Source organism: Dipodomys spectabilis, unplaced genomic scaffold (assembly GCF_019054845.1).
Source record: "Dipodomys spectabilis isolate Male_0828 unplaced genomic scaffold, ASM1905484v1 ptg000069l, whole genome shotgun sequence".
Classification (NCBI taxonomy): Eukaryota; Metazoa; Chordata; class Mammalia; order Rodentia; family Heteromyidae; genus Dipodomys; species Dipodomys spectabilis.
In genome coordinates, this window is record NW_024870746.1 from 4,621,070 (window position 1) to 4,648,657 (window position 27,588).

General features: G+C 54.6%; 1 protein-coding gene across 2 annotated transcripts; it reads right to left on the reverse strand.

The window, feature by feature from the left end:
- Positions 1-3,428: 3,428 nt before the first annotated feature.
- Pear1 (platelet endothelial aggregation receptor 1) lies at positions 3,429-27,413 on the reverse strand. Of its 2 annotated transcripts, none has more exons than XM_042682321.1 (24): positions 27,340-27,413; positions 17,120-17,216; positions 15,259-15,371; positions 14,546-14,650; positions 14,075-14,175; positions 13,134-13,226; positions 12,682-12,925; positions 12,262-12,382; positions 11,941-12,077; positions 11,616-11,828; positions 11,182-11,356; positions 10,967-11,087; positions 9,014-9,177; positions 8,820-8,922; positions 8,556-8,702; positions 8,223-8,348; positions 6,986-7,114; positions 6,747-6,875; positions 6,381-6,593; positions 5,547-5,635; positions 5,306-5,441; positions 5,071-5,139; positions 4,759-4,995; positions 3,429-4,306 (listed from the first exon to the last, which is right to left on the reverse strand). In XM_042682321.1, the coding sequence occupies exons 3-24, from the start codon at positions 15,360-15,362 to the stop codon at positions 4,155-4,157; spliced, it is 3,108 nt and encodes a 1,035-aa protein (XP_042538255.1). In that variant the 5' UTR covers positions 15,363-15,371; positions 17,120-17,216; positions 27,340-27,413; the 3' UTR covers positions 3,429-4,154. The 2 variants fall into 2 exon arrangements, with proteins under 2 accessions (XP_042538255.1, XP_042538256.1); XM_042682322.1 differs by having other exon boundaries at positions 27,315-27,404.
- Positions 27,414-27,588: the final 175 nt, after the last annotated feature.

Consider the following 27,588-nt stretch of genomic DNA (forward strand, 5'->3'; position numbering starts at 1 on the left):
AACATTGAGATACCACCTCACCCCAGTTAGAATGGCTAAAATCAAGAACTCTGGTAACAGATGCTGGAGGGGATGTGGACAGAAAGGAACCTTACTGCATTGTTGGTGGGAGTGTAAACTGACTCCACATAGAACTCCCCTATGACCCAGCAATCCTATTTTTGGGCATTTACCCAAATGTTCACAAACAAGACCACACTAAAGCTACCAGCATGACTATGTTTATTGCAGCCTTATTTACCATAGCTAAGATATGGAACCAACCCAGATGCCCTTCAGTAGATGAATGGATCAAGAAAATGTGGTATATGGGACTGGGAAGGTGGCTCAGTGGTAGAGCACTTGCCTTGCATGCATGAGGCCCTGGGTTTGATTCCCCAGCACCACATAAGCAAAAAGAAAAAAAGCCGGAAGTGGCGCTGTGGCTCAAGTGGTAGAGCACTAGCCTTGAGCTGAAGAGTTGAGGGACAGTGCCCAGGCCCAGAGTTCAAGCCCCATGACTGGACCCCCAAAAAAAAAAAGTGGTATATATACACAATGGAATTCTATGCCTCCATCAGAAAGAATGACATTGCCCTATTTGTTAGGAAATGGAAAGACTTAGAAAAAATTATATTAAGTGAAGTAAGCCAGGCCCAAAGAAACATAGGTCCATGGTTTCCCTTATTTGCAATAACTAGTATATATCTGAGTCAAGCAGAAAAGGTCAGTTAAGTCGATGTTAGGGAAATGAACCCTAAGATATGTATTCAAATTTTTTTCTTTCATGTGATTGTTTCTAACACATTTATAAGATTCTTTGTTGCTTTGTATGTCCCTCCCCCACAGTATAATCCCTGCTTTCACTGTATTTGATGTTATAATTTGTGGAGGGGAAGGGAAAAACCAAATCATTTAAATAGGGATACAGATGGACCCATTGCAACAATGAGACATACAAGTCATTATGTCAAAACAAACTTTACAACTTTGGTGGGGAGGGGAGGAGGGTGGGGGGGTGGGGGGGAGGGGGATGGGGGGAGGATGGGATGGGAAGGGGAAACAAAGGAGGAGGCTACAATGCTTGATAAGAAATGTACTCATTATCTTGCCCATGTAATTGTAACCCCTCTGTACAGTATCTTCACAATAAAAAAAAAAAAAAAGACTGGGAGTTCTGAGGAGAGTAGCAGGGAGAGAGCAATGTCTGCCGTAGTAGAGCAGGGCAGGCCCGAGGAGGCCATTTGGGGCTTCTCAAGGAAGTCATTTGGGGCCTCCTCAAGAAGCCATTTGGGACCTTCCTCTAGCGAGGCCTGTGGAAGGGCACCTCCCGCAGCAGAGCAGGGCAGGCCCGGGGAGAGGCCTGCAGAGAGGAGGAAGGAAAGAAAAGGAAAAGCCTTCCCCTTTGGAGCTTTGGAGCTTTGGGTGTCTGAGGTTTGGAGGTTTGCAGACCGACTAATCAGGGTTTGCAGACCAACTAATAAAGGTCAGGGCTGCCCATTGGAGGCTTACTGGTTTGGTGGTCGAGGCTGCCCTTGGTTCAGGGTATGTAGCCCAGGACAAGGTAGTCTCAGGACCCCTTTCTGGTGTAAACAGTGTAAACGTTTTTTGTCATCTTTAACCGTGCCTCGATGGATTGTCTCACTCTTCTGACGTCATAAGTAGAGAGAGCGCCCAGGCCCCAAGATCAACCCCATCCTGACTGACAAAAGAAAAAAAAAAAAGAAAACCAGGCCTGGCTGGGGTCTAGTGAGGGCTTAGACCCCCTAAGACCTAAGTGGACCATAGTGGAGGGAAATGAGCAGTAACATAGTAACCACAAGAAGTGTGTGTGTGTGTGTGTGTGTGTGTGTGTGTGTGTGTGTGTGTGTGTGATAATGGGGGACAAAAAATTGGGGGTGTGGGTTAAGAATCCTGGCAGCCAGCCAGGCCTCATGGGTGTGATGCTGGGTTTCCTTTCTTGTTTGTTTGTTTATTCAGGACTTGAACTCAAGGCCGAGGTGCTGTCTCTGAGCTCTTTCACACAAGGCTAGTGTTCTACCACCTTGAGACATAGTCTACTTCCAGTTTCTGAGTGGTAAATTAGAGATAAATCTGATAGACTTTCTTGCCCAGGCTGGCTTTGAATCCATGATCCTCAGATCTCAGCTTCCTGAGCAGCTAGGATTACAGGCATGAGCCACCAGTGCCCGCCAATGCTGGATTTCTTAACTCCAACTGTTTAGCTTCCTGACGGTCCACTGTTGAGTTAATGAGATCACATCCTTACAAACCTTGTTGGTGTGCTATTCTAAACCCAGCTGAGCTCCTTTAGTGTACCTCTCTCTCTTTCCTGAGGCTTCCAGCCTCTGCATTCAGTTCCATCCATCACCACCCCAGCACCCTCTGCCTATGTGTGCTGCCCACAGAAAAAACCACTTTTGAGTGTCTGTTCACATTCAGAGCACACAATTGGCCCTTCTGTCTTGGCACTTACCCCAGAGTCAATGGTGCATTAATTCACTCAGCCACTCAACCTTTTGGGGATCATTTATTGAATGCTTACCATGTGCCCAGGGGAATACATAGTGAGCATAATAAACTTGAGTCCAAGGCTGAGGCACCAGTGGCTCATGCCTGTAATCCTATCTTCTCAGGAGGCTGAGATCTGAGGATCATGGTTCAAAGCCAGCCTGATCAGGAAAGTTAGAGAGACTCTTATCACCAATTAACCACCCAAAAGCCAGAAGTGGAGCTGTGGCTCAGGTAAGTGGGTAGAGACTAGCCTTGAGCAGAAAAGCTCAGGGACAATGCCCAGGCCCTGAGTTCAAGCCCCAGGACCAGCACAAAAATAATAAACATGAGTTCTGCCTTCGTGGAGCTTAGTCTAGTAAGGAGGCAAATATTAATTTAATAACGTGTCAGGAAATAACACACTAGAGTAGAATCTGATAACCAGTGGGCCTTCTGCAGGTACATCAAAAATGAACGGTGCTGCCACTGATGCTAAACAGGAAAGATGCTAAACAGTGGAGTGCTGAGGAGCTTGAGGAACAAGCAAGAGTCAGCCAGTGATAGGAAGGACAAGCCCTGCAGATGTGCAAGTCCCTGGGATAAGAAGAAGAGTAGCAGATAGGCTGAGCCCTGGCGGCTCATGCTTGTAATCCTAGCTACTCTCGAGGCTGAGATCTGAGGATTCAGATTTGAAGATAGCTTCTTATCTCCAATTAATCACCACAAAGCTGAAAGTTGGGCTGTGGCTCCAGTGGTAGAGTTCTAAAGCTGAGTGACAAAGCTAAAGGAGAATGCCTAGGCCCTCAGTTCAAGCCCCAGTACCAGCACAAAAAAAGAAGAAAGAAGAAGGAAGGAAGAAGAATGAAGAAAGAAGAGGAAGAGGAAGGAGGAGAAGGAGGAAGAGGAGGAGGGGAAGGAGGAAGAGGAAGAGGAGGAGGAGGAGAAGGAGGAGGAGGAGGAGGAGGAGGAGGAGGAGGAGTAACCAATAGCAGCAGTAGCAGCAGCAACCGGATGCCAGTGTAACTGGAGCAGAGTGACAGGAGACACAATCTAAGATGAAGATGAGGCCCAGATGAGCTAGGTAGCCAAGCATTTGAGAACTTTGAACGTTTTGACTGGCCCAGGGGCATTGGTGCACACAAGAAGACAGGAAGACTTGAGGGAACAGCCCAAGTCCCCTGTATTCTGAGAAGCAGCAGCAGCAGGACTTATTAAGGGAATATCAGGGGCCAGTGAGGGGCTTACTGCCACAGCCAATTCCTGGCTAAATGCAGTGTGCCTGAGGGCAGGACCTGTGCCTAGTAACCCTCTGAAACCAGATATACACATGCGCATGCACAGAGCCCAGCCTGGCGTACACACGAAAGGTACCCAATATACAATTCAAAAATATCAGTCTGAAATCAGAGTCGTTCAACACACCAGCTTATGCACATAGGACCCGGAGGGGCCCCCAGAGAACAGTGGGTTCCGGAAAGGGATCCAAGCATGCTACAACCAGTGTCTTCCCTTGTGGAACCTGGGAGACAGGATCCCTTCTCTCCATTCACTTTCTTCATTAATATGTTCACGTTCATAGCCTTCAGTCCACTCCCTGCTCCTGGCAGGGTACCCAAGGATCTGTCCTCAGCCTTGGCAGCAAGGGTCAGGTGGGCTGGCCTCTGCCATACCATCCTGGCTTCTCAACAGTCCTGGAGCTGACGTGGGGGTGATGGAGGATGCCGTACTGGAGGCAAGTCATAGTGTGCAGGGATATGGCTGTTCTTGGGTGAGTCGTAGTGGCCAGGGGGGAGGCCTGGAGGAAGCGGGGGCTGGGAGCCCAGAGAATCTTGATCTGGAGACAGAGGGGGACGGGATGAGAAGGAACTTGCTCACTCTCCAACCTCCCACTGCCCCTCCCCATCAGGCCTCTCCTGCCTGGAGATGGTGGGTTTCTGGCCACCTGGCTGTGTAGCGCTGAACAGAAGCCTTGGCTCCGAGCGGCCAGGGGGAGAGGCCTCCTTGGCCAGCCCACCTCACCCAAGGTATTTGGACACTGTCATCTGATTCACTTCTCACTTCTCTGGGCACCACCTTCACCATCTCAACTCCTCAGCACTAAAGGTAGGATCCCACTCTGCAGGGCAGAGTAGAAACAGGTTCTACAGGGCCAGGTGACTTCACCACATCTCACCCCCAAAGGCCTTGTTCTTGCCCCCACATCGTGCCCCCTCTGTCCCTTTCCTCTTCCCACCTCCCCCAGCCCAGTTCTCTCTGGCCTCTGCCCAGGGGAGATAGAGGGCTCACCATGGGTCAGGGGGCTGGGCTGTTCATAGGTGCCACTGTCTCTCTGTTGCCGCCTCAGGCTGTCTGGGAGCTGAAGAGGCTGCCTGGGGGGAGATCCTGAGGGAGGGCCCTTCATCTCCACATAGCTGCTCTCCCGGAGGCCCGCTGGCAGACTGGGCAGGTCCCGGATGGTGGCATAGGGGTTCTCACTGCTCAGAGAAGCCATGCTGGCCCCCAGCCCTTCTTTAGAAGCAGGCCCTAAGGATTGAAGAAGGAAGTTAGGTTTAGTGGAGACACTGGCTTCTTTACCCAGCTCAGTCCCTCTGCCCATACCTTTATTACAGAATGGGCCTGGACCATTACTATGGCTGTAGCTGTAGCTGCGGTCTGGGAGGCTGCCACCTGAGGAGGGAAAGGCAACTCATAGACTGTGGTCCCCTCTGGAGTCCAGCCTCCTCTGGAACAGAGTCTGAGCCTTTTCACCCTCCCCTGCACACACTGGGATGGAGCAGCAGGCTGGGCTGAAAACACCCACCTTCTCCCAAAGTCTTGGCTTCCAGGCACCTACCCCTGTCCAGAGGCCCAGGAGGGGGCTCCCGGCGGTGCTTCCGGTCAGCAGGCAGAGTGGCAAGGTTGTCATGTCCATGGGCTCCGCTTGACCACTCAGGTGCCTGGAGGCTGGCAAAGAGCTGGCTGCCTGGAACCTAAGGGGGACAGTGCCACAGAGAGAGCTCACACAAGGAAAGGGCTTCCCAGAGAACCAGATCTGTGCCCAACCCTCTGCAGTGCATCCCCTCCCCAGCACTGACCTTGTTAGGGGGTGGGGGGTTGGGAGAACACTGAGACAGAGTGTGGTAGCTGGGGTTGGAGTAGTAGTGACTGTAGCTTGGAGGGACATCTGTAAGACAGACATAGGCACAAGGCAGCTTAGAAACATGCTGCCTTGTGTAATCCTAGCTTCTTAGGATGCAGAGATCTGAGGATCATGGTTTGAAGCCAACCTGGTCAGGAAAGTTTGTGAGACTTGTCTCTGGATAACCAGCAAAGATCCAGAAGTGGAGCTGTGGCTCTAAGTGGTAGAACACCAGACTTAAGCAAAAGAACTCAGGAACAGCACTCACTCTGAGTTCACACACCCTGGCACCACGAAGGGGAGGGGAGGGGAGGGGAGGGGAGGGGAGGGGAAGGGAAGGGAGGGGAGGGGAGGGGAGGGGGAAGGGAAAGGGAAAGGAAGGGAGGGGCTGGGAAGGTAGCTCAGTGGTAGAGTGCTTTCCTTGCATGCATGAGGCCCTGGGTTCGATTCCTCAGCACCACATAAGCAGAAAAAAGCCAGAAGTGGTGCTGTGGCTCAAATGGTAGAGCGATAACCTTGAACTGAAGAGCTGAGGGACAGTGCCCATGCCCAAAGTTCAGGCCCCATGACTGACAAGAAAGGAAGGAAGGACGGAAGAAGGAAGGAAGGAAGGAAAAAGAAAAGATATGGGCTAGGGCCCCTGTGACAGTTGCTCTGTCCAGGGGACCCGTATTTTAGTCTTCCTGACCTTTTCCCAGCTTCCTCCCAGCTTCCCACCTACCCCTGTAGTTAGGCCAAGCAACCCACTGCCCACCACTCATTGGTGCCTCGTGACTCCATGCCAGCTCACCTGGCATGACATATTCAGAGCCATCTAGCCGTCCAGTGCTGTACGCCACAGCCAAATGTTGATGTTCCTTGCCCTTTTGCCATTGGCGGTAACCAATAAACAATGCTACCAGGGCCACCACAAGGGACCCCAGCACTGCAATGCCAATCACTGCTCCCAGCGAGTTATAGGCCACTGGAGATGTAGGCATCATGGTGAAGGGCTCCAGGCTTCCTGTGTAAGATGGGGTAGGGATTCAGCATGGCATTTTGGTTCTGTTGATGAGCTTGAGTGCATGCATCGGAGAAGCATCCAGTAGGGAGGCAGAAATGTCATGAAAGGACTGGGTCCTAGAGACATTGTGGGTAGAAGGGCCCAAGGACTCACCAATCCTGCAGGGTGCACCACTGTGCCCTGGGGGGCACACACAGGCCCCTGTCTCTGGGTGGCACTTCTCTCCAGGACCACACTGGCAGGATTGCGAACAGTTGGCACCAAACATCCCCGATGGACATCCTGGGGAGACAGTCAAGAAGACAAGCAGAGAACACATGGACCAAAAAGCTATAGTCTCCTCTTGAGCCATGGCTGAGGGCACAAGCATGGAGTTCCCCTCCTGTGGGTACCTTCCATGCAGTGGAGTCCTGTCCAGCCTGGAGTGCAGACACAGCTCCCATCCTGGGGGCGGCAGGCCCCACCATGGTGACACTGGCAGATCTGGGCACATTTGTCACCCCAGTGGCCTGAAGGGCATTCTACAGGAGACAAGAAGTCTGTCACACAGGGCAGGACCATTTCTCCCTGGGTGAACTCCCAGTTCTCAGCATCACTGAAATTTTTGTTGTGGTTTTAGTTTTGGTTTTGTCGGTCGTGGGGCTTGAACTCTGGGCTTGGGCACGATCCCTGAGCTCTTCAGCTCAAGGCGAGTGCTCTACCACTTGAGCTACAGCGCCACTTCCAGTTTTCTAGTGGTTAATTGGAGATAAGAGTCTCATGGACTTTTCTTCCCCTGGTTGGCTTAGAACCATGATCCTCAGATCTCAGCCTCTTCAGTAGCTAGGATTACAGGTGCGAGCCACTGGCGCCCAGCTATCACTGAAGTTTTTAGTCAGCCTTGTCTCTGGTGGAACACTGGGAGGGGCTTTGAACAGTATCTACACACCAAGGACTCACAAATGCTTGTCTGGAGCCCTGCGTCTCCACTCAGCGCCAGACCCACGCGCCCATTTTCCCCTTAACACCTGCACTTGGCCATATCAAAATATCTAAAAGCCTTCTAAAGTACCCTGGATTGCTTAGCTCTTACTTTGTTTTTTAAACATAAGAGACATAACATCCATGCTACTCGATGCAATTTTTTTTGAGACAAGATCTCAAGCTGGCAATCCTGCAAAATTTGCAAAGCCAAACTTGCAATCCTCCAGCCTCAGTCTCCCAAGTGCTAGGTTTACAGGTGTGTGCAACCATGCCTGGCTCTTTGAGGTAATCTTTTCCATGATCTTCATGCATTTAAATGTATATACATGATCTTTGTGTATTTGCATTTAAATGAACAAAGAGAAATTGAAAATGTTATACACACACATATATGTATGTATGTATGTATCCAAAGTAGAGCTTAGGATAAACTCCCATTAAAAAAAATATTGCTTTCTCAGGTTTCCCCTGCCAAAGGGCATGGAATTCTTCTCTGTTCATTGCTGCATCCTCAGCACCTAGAACTAGTACCCCAAGTGCAGACGATATCCAATATTTGTTTCTATTGCTCACTCAGGAGAGTCCAGACCCTTTATTCTAAGGAGCCATCCCCTGCTCCGCCCAGGCTCTCAGCATGCTCTGGCACTCAAGCAACCATGCACGCACGTTGGGAGCAGTCAGGGCCTATCCAGCCCGCCAGGCAATAACAGGTCCCGTTGGATGGGTGGCAGGAGGAGTGGTTGTTGCATCTGCAGGGTATACAGCGTTTTCCATAGCGGCCAGGCTGGCAGGCTGGGGAAGAAGGTACATGTGACTGAGGCAGGGGCCCAATTGGCCTTTGGACCCACCATCTCCATCCCTTTTTCCCACATACTAACTGTCCTGGAAATGAAACTCAGAGGGAGAGACCAAGACAGGTAGAGGGGACCTTCTGGCACCTGACACTGCACTGTGTCCTGTGGGGCAGGAGGAATATGGGGAGGGGAAAGGAAGCCTCACATCTCTGGCAGGAAGGGCCTCGGAAGCCAGGTACACACACGCAGTTGCCATTTTCAGGGATGCAGGTACCCCCATTCTTGCAGGTACAGGTGTTGCTGCAGTTGGCTCCCCAGAATCCCTCAGGACAAGGCAGGTGGCAGCGGGTACCTGGGGAGAAAAGCATAGGATGAGCCTGGTCTGGGCCCCTCTGGTTTCCCAAGGGCTCTTTCTGACCCAGCTCCCACTCCACAGTAGGCCTAGGACTGGAACACTTTGATTGCTCACCCATCCAGCCAGCCTGGCATTGGCAGTGTCCATGAATAGGTTCGCAGCTGTCAGCATGCTCACAGTCACAGTGACTGGCACAATCTTTGCCGAACTGTCCCTTCTTGGGGTGGGAATGGAGAGTAAGGTGGAGCAGTCAGCTAGAGATGCCATGTCCTCTTCCTCCCCCAGACAAACAGGCTGTGAGCACATACCGGACAAGGTAACTGGCAGTAGGCACCATGCCACCCAGGAGTACAAGAACACGCTCCAGTTTGGGGACTACAGACTCCCTCATTGGCACACTGGCAGCTGGCATTGCAACCGAAGCCCCAGGTTCCAGGTGGGCAGGGCACAGAGCAGTTACCACGCTGCCAACCTGAAGGGAAGAGCCTGTAAGTAGGCATGGGGTCCTGTTCCCCTCCTGGGCAAGTCCACACAGGGTAGTGACTATGCCAGGCTCTCTGCTATGAGGGGAGTACAAGCGGGTGCTCACTGTACCATACAAAAGATTGGCATATGAGCTATTAGATGCTGACCAGAAGGCTAGAAGAGCGGGGTACCAGTAGCTCACACCTATAATCCTAGCTATTCAGGAGGCTCAGATCTGAGAAGCACAGTTTAAAGCCAGCCCAGGCAGAAAAGTCTATGAGATTCTTATCTCCAATTAACTAGCCAGAAAAGGAAGTGGAGCTGTGGCTCAAGTGGTAAAGCACCAGCCTTGAATGAAAACACCAAGTGAGAATGTGAGGCCCTGAATTCAAGCACTAGTACTCGTGTGCATGCATGCACGTGTGCACCCCCCCCCCCACACACACACAGGCTAAATGCTTTTCAGTGATATACCCCACCATAGGTCTCCATTATTTCTTCTGTAAAATGAAAGAGGTTGGCAATACACCCAAATATTTACCGTGGCCAGATCAAATAAACCCAGGTCAGAGGTCAAACAATAGGGAATACTGAAGATTGGCAACTTGGTGTTTGTTAAAGTTTATAGAGCTAACCAAACAAAACACATCTGTGCCAGAATTCAGCCTTGAGGTTGACAAATTGCCACCCTTTGGTCGACCCTTTGAAGGCTTTACTGGCACTGCCATTGGGTTTCTGTCGGGGGGGGGGGGGGGGCGGGGGAGTGAGATATGTTACTAAGGAGGCACATGGTGGCCTATGCCTTTAAGGACAAGTACGATTCGTGTGTGTGTGTGTGTGTGTGTGTGTGTGTGTGTGTGTGCTTGAAGAAAAGCAAAGTGGATATTCCAGGAAGGAAATAGCCTGGATACTTTCCCACAGTCCAGCTGTCGCATAGTAAACTCTGCCTCCCCACACCGGCAGCCTTTCCCTGGCGCTGGGCCCGCCCTCGCCCCGCGGCCCCGCCCTCGCCCTCGCCCCGCCCTCGCCCCGCGGCCACGCCCTCGCCCCGCGGCCCCGCCCTCGCCCCGCGGCCCCACCCCGCGGCCCCGCCCTCGCCCCGCGGCCCCGCCCTCGCCCCGCGGCCCCGCCTTCGCCCCGCGGCCCCGCCCCGCGGCCCCGCCCCGCGGCCCCGCCCCGCGGCCCCGCCCTCGCCCCGCGGCCCCGCCCTCGCCCCGCGGCCCCGCCCCGCGGCCCCGCCCTCGCCTCGCGGCCCCGCCCCGCGGCCCCGCCCTCGCCCCGCGGCCCCGCCCTCGCCCCGCGGCCCCGCCCCGCGGCCCCGCCCTCGCCTCGCGGCCCCGCCTTCGCCCCGCGGCCCCGTCCCCGTCCCCGCCCTCGCCCCGCGGCCCCGTCTCCGTCCCCGCCCTCGCCCCGCGGCCCCGTCTCCGTCCCCGCCCTCGCCCCGCGGCCCCGCCCTCGCCCCGCGGCCCCGCCCTTGTCCCGCGGCCCCACCCCGCGGCCCCGCCCTCGCCCCACGGCCCCGCCCCGGCCGCCCCGGCCGCGCCCTCGCCCCGCGGCCCCGCCCCCGGCCGCCCCGGCCCCGCCCTCGCCCCGCGGCCCCGCCCTCGCCCCGCGGCCCCGCCCTCGCCCCGCGGCCCCACCCCGCGGCCCTGCCCTCGCCCCGCGGCCCCGCCCCCGCCCGCCCCGGCCCCGCCCTCGCCCCGCGGCCCCGCCCTCGCCCCCGCGGCCCCGCCCTCGCCCCGCCCTCGCCCCGCGGCCCCGCCCCCGGCCGCCCCATCCCCGCCTCATCCCCTCACCTTCCTTGCAGACACACGTGCCGTCGATGGGCGAGCAGGCGATGGCATTTTCGCACGAGCAGCGGGCTGAGCAGTTGGCCCCGTAAGTGTCGGGGGGACAGAGGCTAGCGCAGTGAGGACCCTGAAGGCGGGCGGCAGGCCGGTGAGCGGGCCGCGGGGCAGGGCCGCGCGGCTCCGGGGCTGGCCCTCCCCGCCGGCCGTGGGGCGCGCCTCACCGTGTAGCCGGGCGCGCACCGGCAGAGGCCGCTGTCGGCCAGGCAGACGCCGCCGTGCAGGCAGAGGCAGTGATCCTGGCAGCCGGGCCCGTGCGTGTCCTGAGGGCAGCTCTCGTTGCAGTGGAGGCCGGCCCAGCCCGGCCGGCACGAGCACTCGCCGTGCATCGGGTGGCAGCTGTGGGCGAGGCGGGGCGCGGCGGAGCCTGAGCCGGGGACCCCTCTCTCCGCCGGGCGGGAGCGAGCGGAGCCTCGGGATAAGGGAGCCGCGGGGGGGCGGGGGTAGAGCGGACTGGGACAAGGAGGCGCCGGGGCTGCGTGCTCCCCTCCGCGGAGCCCCTGCGCTCCCCGCTCGGTGACACCTGTGGCCCCTCGGACATCTCCCGGGGCGCTCGGTGTGCGCCCGAGGCCTTCTCCCCCGGCCGCCTGCCGCCCACCTGAAGCTGTGCTCCGGGTCGCAGCTGCAGGCCGTCTGGCAGTTGAGGCCGTAGAGGCCGTCGGGGCAGAGGCGCTCGGTGCAGCGGTCTCCGGTGAAGCCGTGTTCGCACAGACACGCGCCATTGGCCGGGAAGCAGCGGGCGCCCAGGGCGCAGTCGCAGATCTCGGCACAGTCTTGCCCGAAGCGGCCCACGGGGCACTCCTCACGGCATCTGGGCGCGGTGACGGGGTGAGCCTGCTTGCGCCTATCTCCTCCAGGTCTGCCCCTCTCCTCCTCCAGCCTCTGCACCTCCCCTACCTCCTCCCCGCCGCTGCACGGCTCACCTCTCCCCGGTGTAGCCCGGAGCGCAGTGGCACTGCCCGGAGAATCTGTCACAGAGGCCACCGTTGTGACAGTAACATTCCTGGGAACAGTTGGGTCCATAGAAGCCCTCTGGGCAGGGCAGGGAACAGATGGTGCCCTGTGGGGGTGAGAGGTCGACAGAGCCTCCAGCTAACCCCCTCCCCATGGCCACCAGACTCTGTGACACCCAGTTCAACCCAGACCCCACCCCATTAGGACACCCTCCCCTGAGTCCTGCTCAGAGCATCCCCAGAATTCTCCTTAGACTCCCATCCAGTACCCACAAGCCCCATTCTTAATACCATCCAGCCCGGAGGGCAGCTGCAGGAGCCTTGGGAGGTCAGGAAGACACCCCCATTTTGACAAGGAGAGATGCTAGGGCAAAAGAAGCCATCAGTGCTCGGTAGACAGGTCACATCACAACTGCAGGAAAAGGAGGTGGGGTCAGGGTGTAAACAAGCAGTGCCTTCTGTCTCCTCTCTTTCCTCCAAGGACTGGCCACCAGCACACAGCTACCTCCATTCACACCTGCACACTGTGCTTCTACAGGCCCCTCCTCACTTTTGCCCAGGCTGTTGTCTCTCCTGGGACCTGCATCTTGTCTCTCGACTCCATCCCCATGTTTGGGATCCTGTCTGAGTTCCCACATCTGCCTACGTGTATCTGTGTGGCCCCGTAATCTGCTACTTCCTTAGTGTGTTGTCCTTTCTCCAGTTATTCACCTGGGCCCTGTTCTTCCTGGGGGGCAGAAGCAGGCTCCAGTCTGGGGATCACAGGGTGCCCCATGGCACTGGCAGCTGAATTGGCAGGCAGGGCCATAATGTCCAGGGGAGCAGGACTGAAGGCAATTTGGAGGCTGCAGGCCCGAGGGGCAAGAACACACTCCGCTCTTGGGGTCACAGGAGCTGCTGTTGCCACAGAGGCAGGGCTTGTCACACTTCAGCCCCCACATTCCTGGGGCACACTCTTTGGGATGAGAACAGAAGAGGATCACCAGAGGTCCAGTCACTCTCTAGCCCGCTTAGGCTGTGTCTGACTCATAGCACCTACATATCCACCTCCTCTACCCCACTACCACATCTCTGGAGAAGGCAACCAGCTACAGTGGATTCTGGGTAATTGCTCTGGGATCTTGAACTCTGGTAGGGAGCCACCTGAGTTGGCAGCCACTCACCACTGGAGCAGTCGGTGCCCCGCCAGCCTGGCACACACTGGCATTCATTGGGCGCCACACAGCGGCCATGGACACACTCCTGGGCACAGAGTGCTGGGACAAAGATGGGTTGAATGAGTGGATGCTTCCAGCCCTGCCCCTCCTACCTCTTCTCTCTGAAGCTCAGTTGTGGGGACAGTTCACCACATGCCACTTCTCAGATGACAAAAGACTTAGATCCAGGCACGTGGGATCAGAACTTGACAGGAACCCAGAGTTCTGACTTCCCAGCCCCTTCGTGTGAAATTTTCTGTGCAGCTGGTTGGAAAAATGGGATTGTCAAGTTGGAGCTGGACACAGATGCTGCCAGAGAGAGGGTGAGGACTGAGATGGGGTTGGGCCAGGCTTTGGGGGAGGAAAATCCGGAGGAGGAGGCTGGTGATGGGTCAGAGCTGAAGGGAAAGGAGGGCAGGAATACAGGGGGAGCAGCAGAAACTGGACAGTGACAAGTCAATGTCAGACAGCAATAGAGACACAGAAACAGAAGAGACAGAAAAAGACCCAGACACCAAGCCTGAGACACAGAGACAGAGATACAGAGACAGACACAGAGAGAAACCAGAGACAAGATGAAAACTCTGGGACAGACAGATGCAGACAGGGACATGCTCAGGGACATGGAGAGATGGGATAGGTCAGCTGGAGAGATGGCTATGGGGTGTGAAATGCTGACTAGTTCCTGGGAATCCCAGCTCCTTGGCTACGTCAACACCTGGCCCCAAACTCTGTATCTTGCCAGATGAATGGCTTCCAGAGCAAGGCAAGGCCAACCTCCATTTCTACCCCATCTGCTGGACCTGCTGCTCTGGCTGCTGGACAAGGAGCAGAGGAGCCGCCCCACCCTTCAGGGCATAGAAAAATTCAGAAGGGTGGGCTAAGCCCCGTCCCAAAGCAGCACTCACGGACACAGGCCCCACTGCTCTCGTAGAAGCCCTGGCAGCACTGCAGGCGCGGGCGGTAGTCCATCTTCACCACTTGACGGTACACAGTCCGGTACACAACCCTAGGGAGCCCAGGAGCTGCCCTCAGTGCTCCTGGATGCCCACCCTCAGCACAAAACAGCACTGCGCGAGGCCAGTGTCCAACACCCTGGGCTGAGAGGACCTGGGAAGAGTATTCCCTCCTTTCCCCCACCAAGCATACACACACATGTATGCAGTACAGCACACATGCACACCACAGACACACAACACATAGACACACAATGCACATTCATATATATCCCATTGGGTACGTGCACACACACACACACACACATTTGAGAATGCCTTGAGGTCAGATATTTCCTGTGGATTCTAAAGGTTCTAAGAAGAGAACAGGGTATAGGGGCCAGGGCAGGCAGCTCACCTGCCCGTGGAGGGGCAGGCACTCACGTGGGCTGGGGGCAGGCCTGAGGAGCCTCCCAGGGCCTTTCGCAGGACTCCGTGGGAATAAGGCTGAAGGGACGGGAGTGGGACTCCTTGGTGGTGGTGGTGAAGCTGAAAGAGGGGAACAGGTCAGGGAGGAGGGTAGGGTAATGCCTTAGCTGGCACAGGGATGAAGTGGGAAGCAGAGATGAGGGCTTGGCCAGTGGGAAACCAATACCCCAAAATCTGGGCTTGCTCCCCTAAACTTAGGATAAAGCCCTCATTCTTCCCCACCTCTAAAGCCTAGAGGTCCTCCCAGCATTGGAGTGTTCTGGGGACGCTGCCTATCAGTGTACTTTTCTCACCTTGTCGTCCAGAGCTTTCCATCCTCTTCTGCTCCCTTCCTGGGAAGATGGAGCTAAGCAATGACTGAGTAATCATGAGCAGTTTAAGACCCATTTCCCAGCACCCTTGTCCCCCTTAGCAAGCCCCTGGGCCTGCTCCACAAGAAAGGGCTCCCACCCTAAGCTCTGTCCTGTAGCTGATCTCCCATAAGGGTTTTTCAGGGACAGGGATGGAAAAAGGACAGAGTGAGAGGAGGACAGAGGCTAAGAGCAGAGATGGGGAAGGAATTAGAGGCCAGCCATGCAGGGCTGAAAGAAACAATGATGGGAAGGTGGCAGACTAAAGAAGAACCTGGGAGGAGGAACCCCCAGGGACAAGTTAGGGCTCTTACTCACCTTTCCCAGAAGGTGCAGGCATTGGGATCATTGGAGTTGAGTGTTCTAGCCAGCCTCAGGTCTAGGGCCAGGAGGAGAAGGAGGGGACACAGAGGTGGCAACATTTCGGAGGCCTGCAACAAGGCCAGGTACAGAGCAGGTAAGTGGTGCTGTATGCAGCAGTCAGGAGAACAGTGTCTGTGGCAACCTGAGCAGCAGGCATGCAGAAGAGCCCAGTCTGCTGACCTCTCCGGTCATCCATCCCCATGCTGCCTGGCCTCCAGCATCCCCAGATCTTACTCCAGGGTGTGAGGTACATGTCTATGCTACAGGATCTCAGCTCGTAGTCTGCTTGGACACCATAACCCTGGTTCTTTCTGAAGTGCTCATCTATCAAGTAGCTGACTGCCTCATCCTATCTTCTGAATTCCTCCCTCCCCAAGCACCACTTGCCCACATGTAAGTGTTCTAGGCCTGTTTCCTGTCCATGAACTTCAGAGACAAAGACTCTAGGATCTTAGCCCAGGGCACACCCAAGACACTTTGCTTTTGTTTTTGGTCTATGGTAGAGCTTGAACTCAAGGCTTGGGTGCTGTCCCTGAGCTCTTTTTGCTCAAGGCTAGCACCCTACCACATTGAGCCACAACTCCACTTTCTGTTTTCTGGTGTTAATTGGAGATAAGAATCTTACAGACTTTCCTGCTCGGACTGGCTTTGAACCATGATCCTCAGATCTCAGCCTCCTGAGTACCTAGGATTACAGACATGAGCCACCAGTGCCCAGCTTCAAGACACTTTGATACTGCAACCAGTGTGGGAAGCCATTTGGGCTCAGAAAGAACTTTCCAACAGGGTGGCTTCTTCAGCCAAAATTGTTCTGAGGAAATAGTGTGTCTCACAGGATTCCCGCTCTATGGGGTGGGAATGGGGCTGGTTCCAGGCCACCTAACTGCCACTGGTGTGTTGCAGCCAGCTCATTCTGGGCTCAGGAGAAGCAATTCTGTGTATCCTTCCTAACTTCATGGTATCACATCAGGAACTTGAAATGGAATTAACACCACAGAAATCAGTAAACATTACACATACATCACAACCAAACTGCCCACCAGAGCCAGTTGTGAAATATTTTCCATCACACCCTTACATCCAGCTTTAGGTGTCATCCCGCACACAGAGGTCCCTGTCCCTACCAGAAGGCTGGAGAGCCTCACCTTCCTCTGAAAGCTGGCAGCCAAAAGGGAAATGGGTTCTCTTTATCCCTGCACCCCTAGCCTTGCCCAGCAGGTGGGAAGAGGGTCAGGTCCAAGGATGAGTCGTTCGCTCCTCCCCTGGGCTCCAGAGAGGCTGGGTGCTGGAGTCCATCCCCCACACCCCGTGCTTTCTGATTCTGCACTTCATGTTCTTAAAGTTTGCACAGGCTCCCTGCTCTAGCCTCCCCGGGGCGCACACATCTGCTTGTAATTTTTCCTCAAGAAGAGAGAAAGGTCGTGGTTGTTGGCCCCTTACCCCCCTGAGTATCTCTGGAATGCTTACAGCCAGCCCCACCCCATGCCCCCCACCCACACACTGATCCAGCTTCTCCCTCATTTCCGCTCAGGAGGCCCCCCTCTTTCCCAGCAGGTCTTAGTCTGAGATAGGCTGCCCACTGCAGAGACTCTCTCCGCCCCCGCCCCATACATATACCTTTAACCCTTCTGCAGTCAAATCTCACCATCATCTAGAAAGGGCTCCTCTGCAATCCGGTTCCTCTCCTCTCCCCCATAGCAAACTTTTACCCACTCCCTCCAGTCATCCAGGGCCACTTGCACCCCATCATACCTCCTATAGGGTCCATCTCCACCTCTAGCCTTCTCATAATCCACCCAACCCCCAAGTAACTCACCAGGTAGGATCAAGGGAACTCAGGTGAGCCAGGGGCTGGCGCGAGCCTGAAGAGCCAGAGGGCCTCCTGGGGGATCCCAGCGCTCAGGATCTGGAGTCTGGAAATAGGACACAGCCTGGTTTGGATGGAAGTGCAGAGAATGGGGAACTCCACCCTCCCCCACTAACCCTCAAGGCAGTCGATAGGACTCCAGGAAGGACCCAAAGTCAGAGGCCATCTTCTGGTCCTTTGGCTACTGAACTGGCCCCTTGGCCTACTCTTGGAGGTTCAGGACTTGGCCCAGTGACCAGGGAACTCAGCCACAGTCAAAGCTGCCCTTCAGATGTGCTTCAGTGGCCTAAATGTACTTCCCACACAGCTCCATCGCCAGAATCAGTTCCTCCTCTCCGTGTCCTCACCCTGCCTTCCCACCCTGCCCTGCTCTCCGCCCACCTCTGGAGCTCGCTCTATCAAACCTCCTCACTGCTCCCCCAGGTATGCGTGACAGCCAGGCCCTTAGGAGGGACCTTGAGTCCCCAATACATCTCTAACCCTCCCAGCTCTGGCCCAGACAGGAGGTCCCAGTGCTCAAATTTCAACTCAGTCTGCCTGAAGCCAAGGTTATCATCCTTGTCCCTGTGGAAGCCTCTTCCCTAAGCCACACAGTGGCCTCCCCCTACCCTAGCCACTGTGGTCATGGAGGGGTGGACAAAGGTTTCATCAGGAAGGACTTGGGTTAAGGTACAAGTAGGATAAGATGCAGGACTCATGCCTGCACCAGTCCCCAGACTCTAAGATCACCTCCTACCAATCAGCTGTTAGAAGACACAGTTTACCTGGGATCTCTGGGATGGACTTGTGGAGGAAGAAGGAGGTGGCGGCATGGAGAAAAGGTGACTCTGGCTGGCCAAAGTTTAGCTGGTTGGCTGGGGGCTAGGTTCCAACTTTTTTCAAGCTACCTCAGGGTAGGGAAGCAGTGTAGAGGAGGCATCAGCTGCTCAATCCAGAGGGCTGGAAGCCAAAGTTGGGCTAGGGGAGACCGGTGAGTGGACAGGACAGAGAAGAGCTATGAGGGGGGTCCTGGAAGGGAGAAGGGTTTGGCCTAGCCATCCCTAGCCAGATCAGGAGCACATAGCCCCAGCCTGGACTCCCAAACTTGTTCTTCTTTGAGACTTTTTCCCCAAGAGGCTGGGGAGCCAATGACTCTGCCCGGTGCTCACTTAACAACCTTCCAGTCCCAGAAGCATTGGGCCCATGTAACTATATTCCAAGAGGTTTTAGTCCATCACTATCTGCCTTTCTTCCCTGCCCTGGGGACCCACAGTACACTCACCTTGGGGCTCCCAACCTCCCCACTGCAGGTCTACTTCTTGGCATACAAAGGTACCTATTCTCTCCTCAGCCCCTATCTTCCACAAAGCCTCTGGTTGGAGAAGCCCAAACCTTTCACAAGAATAAAAATGTGAGCCAGGCACTGGCTGTAATCCTAGCTACTCAGGAGGCTGAGATCTGAGGATCATGGTTTAAAGCCAGTCTGGGCAGGAAAGTATGTGAGACTCTTATCGCAGATAAATTACTCAGAAAAGGCCAGAAGTGGCGCTGTGGCTGAAGTGGTAGAGCACTGGTCTTGAGCACAAAGAGGCTTAGAGACAGTGCCCAAGCCTCAAGTTCAAGCTCCAGGTCTGGCAAAAAAGAAAAAGAAAAAAAAATGAATAAAAATGTGACTCCCTGTATCTATTGTTCAATGTGTAGAGACAAAAAGGGTGCTGAGCAATTTGCATAGGTCATCTCCATAAAGCTCCCATCAGGCCCCTGCAGAAAGTACTAGAGGCCACTTTACAGATAAGGAAACAGAACAGCCAGCCAGCAAACGTAGGCCACACAGCCAGTGGTGTCAGAAGAGGATCCAAACTCAAGACAGCTGCCAAGAGGCCTCCCAATGATTCCAGTCTTTCCTGAGCCCAGAAGGAAAGCCCAGGGGCTTTGTGTAGCTTTTTTAACAGCCTGAGTTATGAGAGTGAGGAGCTGTCAAGGGGCTGGCCAGAGGGGAGGGATGGTGGGCTGCCTGATAGAGGCGTGGGAATTGCAAAGTGAGCATAAGACTGAGCTGAGCCTCTCTCCACCTCCACATGCAGATCAGCTGGGCCCCTGGCCAGCCCGGGTGCTCCTCTTCCCTCCCTAGCTGCCTGCTTGAGCCCAACATTCCTGCCTCTCCTCTTCCCAGCCCACACAGGGCCCAGCCCAGATCCTGGCCCTGCTCTTCCCCAAACTTCATCTCAGCCCCTGGGAGGAGAACAATGAGTCTGAGGTCTCTGAACGCTGGCAGAATTCTTGGTCAATGGGAGAGAGGGCCTATCTCTATAGAAAGCAGCAGCACTGGGACTGATGGAAGTGAGACAGCAGGAAGGACTTTAAGACAATTCCTGAGCTCTGCCTCCTCCACCCAACTCCAGCTCCAAGCGCTGTAGAATGGAAAGGGTGTCAGTGTTCCTCCATCCGGGCTACTGTGCAGGTTAAACGGGGTGCTTTCATCCTGTGCTTTGAGCCATCCCCACTAATGTTAACTGTCCTCAGGATCACACCCCCAGTCCCTCTCTTACCCAGCACCCCACAGGGCCCCTTCCCTCCCCTGGGCACCATCACAACTTCTCAGTATTAATTCCAGGAAAAACTGTGGGTTTTTTATTTTTCTGAAGAACCCCCAGGATGATCCGGGAATAGGGCCGAAAATGCTGACAGAGAGAAAGGAAGTAGGGATGGGAGGGGGCCAGGCTCCCCCCCTAGAACCTGATCCCCCCAGAATGATGGGCTGCCGGCCAGGTACATCTTCAAGCCAGAGGCAGTTGACGAGGCAGGATGCCTGGATTCTGCTTCCCCAGCTCTCAGCCCAGCCCCAACTCCCGCTCGCGTTCCCCTCCCGCTTCGTTCTCCCTTCCTTCCTCCCTTCCCCTTTTCATCTTGTACTCCTGTCTATCGCTTGAGCCTCCATCTCCACATCTGTAAAATGGGAGGCTCCCTCAAATCTTCCAGGATTCGGTGAGGTTCCAGTAAGCACTCTGGATCAGAACCTTGGGCTAGAGCCTCTTCCTGTTTTACTCTTTCTGTCTCTCTTTCCCTTCCTTTCCCCCTTTTCTTTCTTTCAATAGGATCTTGCTAAGTTGCCCAGACTGGCCTCAAACTGAAAATCTTCCCACCTCAGCACTGAATAACTGGGACTACAGGGACATGCCTCCACCTGGCAGTGCTTCCTTGTTCTGCATCAAAAACTCTGCTAGCTGACATTTCCTTCATCTGTTTCTTGGGTTCTACCTTTCTACATCTCCCCTTCATCTTCTCTATCCACAAAGGAGAACTTCTATTGCCACGCATGGTTGGGAAGTATGTTCACTGCACAAGGCCATTCCCCTTTGAAAGACAAGTAGAAAGCTGGGTGCTGGTGGCTCACACCTGAAATCCTAGCTACTCAGGAGGCTGAGAACTGAGGATCGTGGTTCAAAGTTAGCCTGTGAGACTCTTATCTCCAATTAACTACCAGAAAACCAGAAGTGGAAATGTGGCTCAACGTGGTAGAGCAGTAGCCTTGCACACAAAGAGCTCAAGGATAGCACGTAGGCCCTGAATTCAAGCCTGACAACCAACAACAACAACAAAAAAGACTAGAACTAAACTCCAGCCATAGACCATACACCAAGCTGTACATTTTAGCTTGGTGTGTTCTCTCTGTCTCTGTCTGTCTCTGTCTCTGTCTCTATCTCTGTCTCTGTCTATCTGTCTGTCTGTCTGTCTGTCTCTGTCTCTGTCTCTATTTCTGTCTGTCTGTCTGTCTCTCTCTCTCTCTCTCTCTCTCTCTCTCTCTCTCTCCCTCTCTCTCTCCCTCCCTCCCTCCCTCCCGCCCTGCCCCCTCATCTTTCTTTTCCTGTCTGTTTCTCTATGCCCTTTTCTATCTTTGCATTAAAGACAAAAAAATGACTTTATCCTCCCCACTGGGGCAGTGAGATCTCAGTCTAAAGATCCTTCCTTTCCCTCCCCACACAGGGACCTCCATCAATAGCCAAGGCTGCCCTGCTCCATGCCATGGAGCACACACATGCCCATTCTGGCACATGCACACAGCCCCTCCTATATCCAGAGAAGCTGGGTCCTCGGCACGCCAGGCATGTGAGCCGGATAGAGGGACAGGAAGCCTGAGTGTGCAGCAGAGGCTGGGCGGGAAGGGGCAGGGGTGAGGAACCGGCCTTGTGTACTGTGCAGCTCAGGAAACAGAAGTGAGAGGGTCTGCAGTCGGCCCTGTTTACTCATCAGGAAATAGGGACACTGCAGGGACTCTGACTCACTGAACTGCTACTACATGCCTGCTGGAGGTGGGCACCAGCGCCAGTCCCAGCTCTCGCCACTGTCCATCTCACAGATGAGGTGGTGGAGAGTCTTGGCAAAATGGCTTGTCCAAGGGCTATCTTGGCACTAGAATCCGCTCCAACAACCAAGCAGTGGACAAGGCTGCACAGACTAGGGAATGGCACCACCCCCTCCACCGCTGTGGCCGGCCCCGCCCCCCAACCACCACCTAATCTCTACCTTCAGAAAGTATCATTCTATGCTGGCTACTCTCCTGCTCTACAGCCTTCTGGGGCTCCCTACCACAGGAAGGGGCAGCCAGAGACCAGCTCCACCCAGGACACCTTGCTGCCCCTACATGCCTCGCAACCAGTCAGCCACCTTGGCCCAGGTCCCTTGAATTATCTAGGGCCTCCCCAACCTTCAAGGCCAGCCTCTTCCAGGAAATCCCCAGTGCTCAAGCATTCCCATCTCCCACGGTGCTTCAGGCTCAGGTTACCAGGGACCCCTTGGCCCAAAGGACATCTGATTATTCTTCCCCAGCTCTTCCCTAAGGCTGATTCCATTTGGGACATGGAACAATCTCCTGAGGCCTGACCCTTTCTTAAACCCAGCCAAAGACTCAGTGGCCTAGCTCTGGGGACCAAGGAGAACTAAGCCCATACACTCCAGGCTATGAACTGAACACACACACACACACACACACACACACACACACACACACAAGGAGAACTAAGCCCACACACTCCAGGCTATGAACTGAACACACACACACACACACACACACACACACACACACACACACAAGGAGAACTAAGCCCACACACTCCAGGCTATGAACTGAACACACACACACACACACACACACACACACACACACACACAAGGAGAACTAAGCCCACACACTCCAGGCTATGAACTTAACACACACACACACACACACACACACACACACACACACACACACACACACACACACACACACACACACACACACACACACACACACACACACACACACACACACACACACACACACACACACACACACCCTCTGTGATGGCTGCCCCCAAGAGGCTGGGGCTCGTCCCTTCTCTCTGCTCTATTTCTCTGTTCATGGGCTAATGTTCCCTCCCAACTCCTTTTCTATGAACTAGGGTGGTGTTTTTGTTTGTATTTGTTTTGTGGTAGCAGGGATTGAACCCAGGACCTCACACATGCGAGGCAAGCGCTCTACCACTGAGCCCAACCCCAGCCCAACCATGACACTTATGCAGGTGTGTGTGCCACTGTGCTAGGCTCCTAGGGGAGGTGAAGACCCTTCTTAATCTTCCCGTACCTAGCAGCCACACAGGGGGCCTGCAGTGGCCAGGCAGTAAGTAAGCCTTTGTGTGCAGGGGATGATGGGACACACTCTGAACAAGTCCAGTGAGCCTGGACCTCCTCAGGAGGGAAGGGGGAGCAGCTATGGTTTCCCCTTAGCTCATCAGACAGCAGAACACATCCTCCTCTCAGGACCCTCAAAACGATGCTGTGTGTCACTGGAGAGAAGGTACAAATGGCATTCAGAAAGAATTCCTAGCTGGCTCACACCTATAATCCTAGCTACTCAGAAGGCTGAAATCTGAGCATCACTGTTTGAAGCCAGCCCTGGCAGGAAAATCCACAAAACTCTTATCTCTAATTACCACCAAAAAACCAGAAGTGTGTTCAAAAAAGAGATGTACTCTTTATCTGACTTATGTAACTGTAACCCCTCTATACATCACCTACATAATAACACTATTTCTTTTTTTTTTTTTTTTTTTGGTCCAGTCGTGGGGCCTGAACTCTGGGCCTGGGCGCTGTCCCTCAGCATTTCAGCTCAAGGCTAGTGCTCTACCACTTGAGCCACAGTGCCACTCCGGATTTTTTCTTTTTGCTTATGTGGTACTGAGGAATCGAACCCAGGGCCTCATTCATGCAAGGCAAGCACTCTACCACTGAGCCACCTTCCCAGCCCCCCCCCTTTTTTTTTATCGGTCGTGGGGCTTGAACTCTGGGCCTGAGCACTGTCCCTCAGCTCTTCAGCTCAAGGCTAGCGCTCTACCACTTGAGCTACAGCACCACTTCCAGTTTTCTGAGGGTTTATTGGAGAAAGAGTTTCACGGACTTTCATGTCCGGGCTGGCTTTGAACCATGACCCTCTCAGATCTCAGCCTCCTGAGTAGCTAGAATTACAGGTGTGAGCCACCAGCGCCCGGTTTACACTATTTTTTTTAAGCCAGAAGTGCAACTGTGGCTTATGTGGTAGAACACCAGCCTTGAAAAAAAAAAGCCAAGTAAAAGGGTAAACAAATACAGCCATGGTATTCACTGGAGAATATGTTGAAAATGAACTATACAACTTATGGGTGGGAACAAGAGACAAAAACTGGAGGAGCTGAGCGCCGGTGGCTCACGCCTATAATCCTAGCTACTCACAAGGCTGAGATCTGAGGATCACCGTTAAAGCCAGGCCAGGCAGAAAAGTCGGTGAGATTATTATCTCCAATAAATGACCAGAAAACCAGAAGTGGTGTTGTGGTTCAAGTGGTAGAGCACTTGCCTTGAGCTGAAGAGCTGAGGGACAGCACCCAGGCCCAGAGTTCAGGCCCCACGACCAGACCCCAAAAAAACAAAACAAAAAAAACCAACTGGGAGAGAGGAAAGGGTGATATTGTTCAAAAAGAAATGTACTTAGTACCTGACTTATATAACTAACCCCTCTGCACATCCCCTTCATAATAACAATTAAAAATAAAAGATTTTTTTTAAAAAGCTAAGCAGCCAGGCACCAATGGCTCACACCTGTAATCCTAGCTACTCAGGAAGCTGAGATCTGAGGATCGACGTTCAATGCTAGCCCAGGTAGCTTGTGAGACTCTTATCTCCAATTAACCACTCAGAAACAAAGTGGTCCTGTGGCTCAAAGTGATAGAGTACCAGCCTTGAGCTAAAGAGCTCAGGGACAGTACCCAGGCCCTGAGTTCAAGCCTCATGACTAACAACAACAACAAAAAAAGCCAAGCAAGAATCTGAGGCCCTGAATTCAAACCCCAGTATCAGAAGAAGAAGAGGAGAGGAGGAGGAAGAGGAAGAAGAGGAAGGGGGAGAGGAAGAGAAAAAGGAAGAAGGAAGAAGAGGAGGCAGAGGACGAAGCAGAGGAGGAGAAGGAGGGAGGAGGCAGAGGAAGAAGCAGAGGAGGAGGAGAAGGGGGAGGAGGAGGGAGAGGAGGACGGAGAGGAGGAGGAGGAGGATGGGGAGGACGAAAAACGGTAATAGACAGGCAGCTCCAGAGCTGACCTCATGCAGGAATTCCTCTGGGGCCTCCTAGCTCCTAGGGGCTGAGTGTGCTGAGGGCTGAGTCACCTGGTGGGTAGGAGGTGTGGCACAAGGCTGAGCCCTCTTCCTGTGACCCAAGACAACACTTCACCCATCACCTCCACTCTCCCTTCCAGAAAGAGGACGTAGGGCTCCAGAAGTGGCTTCATAGGGGTTTGAGTGGGAGCAGAAGCCTAGGGCAGGGGCCCCCACAGCATGTGAGGGGTCCACACGTGGGTGTGTACCATGCTTGTTACGCGTGTACACATGTACTGTGGCCAGAGGCTTTCTCAGCAATGCTATGCAGCAGATGCCTTCCCTTTATACTTAATCTGGAAAGGTTAAGTAATTTGTCCTGGGTCACAAAACCCAGGGGGCAGGTGCGTCTCCATAGCATGTGTGCTGCCTTCTGCCCCTGGGGCTACCCAGCTCCTAGTGGCTTCTGGACTTTTCTGTTCTGTGTGTTCTAGCTCTAGGCCTCCTCTTGGACTTTCTAAGTCCACGTTTTTCTTTCTTTTTTTTTTTTTTTTTTGTCAGTCATGGGTCTTGAACTCTGGGCCTGGGCACTGTCCCTGAGTTCTTCAGCTCAAGGCAAGTGCTCTACCGCGTGAGCCACAACACCACTTCCAGTTTTCTGGTGATAAAATGGAGAGAAGAGTCTCACAGACACGGATGTCAGTGGCTTATGCCTATAATCCTATCTACTCAGGAGGCTGAGATCTGAGGATCACAGTTCAAAGCCAGCCTTTGGGCAGGAAAATCTGTGAGACTCTTATCTCTAATAAACCACCAGAAAACCAGAAGTAGTGCTGTGGCTCAAGTGGTAGAGCGCTAGCCTTGAGCTGAAGAGCTGAGGGACAGCACCCAGGCCCAGAGTTCAAGCCCCATGACCGACCAAAAAAAAAAAAAAGTCTCATGGATGTTCTTGCATAGGCTGGTTTTGAACCACAGTCCTCAGATCTCAGCCTTCTGGGTAGCTAGGGTTACAGGTGTGAGCCACCAGCGCCCAGCTTAAGTCCACCTTTCTTGTCCTGTGTTGTTTCACTGAGTCTGTACTTCTGCCTGTGTCTGCTTCTGTCCACCCACTCCAGTATTTACGTCTTGTCTGTATCTTTTCTCTCCTCCTCTGCCTTCTCCTTCCCTTCCTGCTGCTTCTCACAGCTTAGATGCCAGGGGTTATCACTTTGCCTGGAACTAGGATGCATCTAAGGAAGAGTCTAAGAGTGCTCCTTCTCCTGTGGCTCCTCAGAGGACCAGCTTGGGGGGGGGGGGTGCCGGAGGGCACATGGCAGCCACTGTATCTCTCTTCACTTCTCCCCGCTGGTGGATGGGGCTGTCTGGAAAGGGAGTTTCCTCCTCTGGGAAAGTCTGATAGGGAATATGGGTTAGAATGGGGTAGAGGAGCAATGCCAGCCCTCCTTCTTTATCTCCCATTGGAGAGAAAGGAGCAGGCTGCCCAGCCCCCATTCTGCCAAGAGGGCAGCCCCCATGGCGGGAAATACGGCAGTCTTTTTGGAAGGTCTCAACAGTGGGAGAGCAAAGTAGGGGAAAGACACCAGAGGGCCTGGAGGGCCTCCAAACCCTGGCTCACACGCACACAGCCATCATACACCCCATGCAGTGGGGTGGGATTCAGGAAACAGCGGCCCCGCCCCCCCCCAGGCCCAACTTAGGCCAGAGTTGAAAGTTGACCCCCTGTCCAATCCTGCCTGGAGCTCAGGCCCGGCTGAGCCTGGGAACCTCAGACCAGCACAAGCTGTTCCTGTCCCCAGGGACAGGGGGCCTTGACCCGGAGAGGCCACTCCTAAAAGGCCAGATCAGGGGGAGCCCGTGACTGGAGGCTGGAAATGGGGGGAGGTAAGACATAGCTTTGCTGAGACTTGGGCTCCTAAGCCTACACCACTCATTCGACTCATCCACTACCTGCCTGGCTGCCAGCACTGTCCCCTGTCCCCCTCTCACAGACCTTTCTGAGGCTGCAGATGTCTGGGACAAGGCTCACTCCCCTGCCCTGTGCCCTGTTCCCCATTCATCCTGGTGGGGACAGAAGCAACATGGGAGACAAGCACTGAGCAGGCTCTGTTCCAGAAGCAGACATGTTTCTGTTCATCAAAGCCTCACAACCACCCTATGAGGTAAGCACTGCACTATTATCTCCCTTTGGAAAGGAGAAACTGAGGCACAGAGGTTCAGTCTCTTGACTAAGGCTGGCCTTGGGTCCAGTGTCCTCTCAGCCTGCACTTTGCTTGATGGAAGGAGAGGACCTGGTACTCCCTGGGTGTCCTGAGTCCTGCCAGCCAGATGGGGGCCACCACCCCTGGATTCCCAAGTCTCCTCAACAGCAGCCTCTCACCCTGTGTCATGGGGTAGACCCTTTGGCCTCTCTCCGCCTTGCCCCTCCCTTCTCCATGTCTGTCCCTCCTCCCCTCTATCTCCCAGGGGTCCAGGGCTCTAGACCCACCTTCAGGTCCAGCACCCCTTCCCAGGGAGCAGGTTGGTTCCAAGGCCCAGTGCCAGGCCTCCCGGGCGGGTCACTCACCTGCTTCGCGGCCTAGTCTCTCCACCTGCCTGGTGGGGAACGCGGGTCGGATGGGAGGAGCACGGGCCAGGGTCCCGGCCAGCAGCCCCAGCCGACTGCCACTGCGGCAGGGGCGGGAGCGCAGCCGGGTCCCGGGCTGGGGAGGGGCGCAGAGAGGCGGGGGGCAGGAAGGGGGTGGGGACTCGGCCCTCGCCAGGCAGGAAGTTTTGACAAGGAAACCGGGAGCCAGGGGAGGGGAGTCCAGAGCGGCCCAGGAGGGAAAACTGTTAGGGGT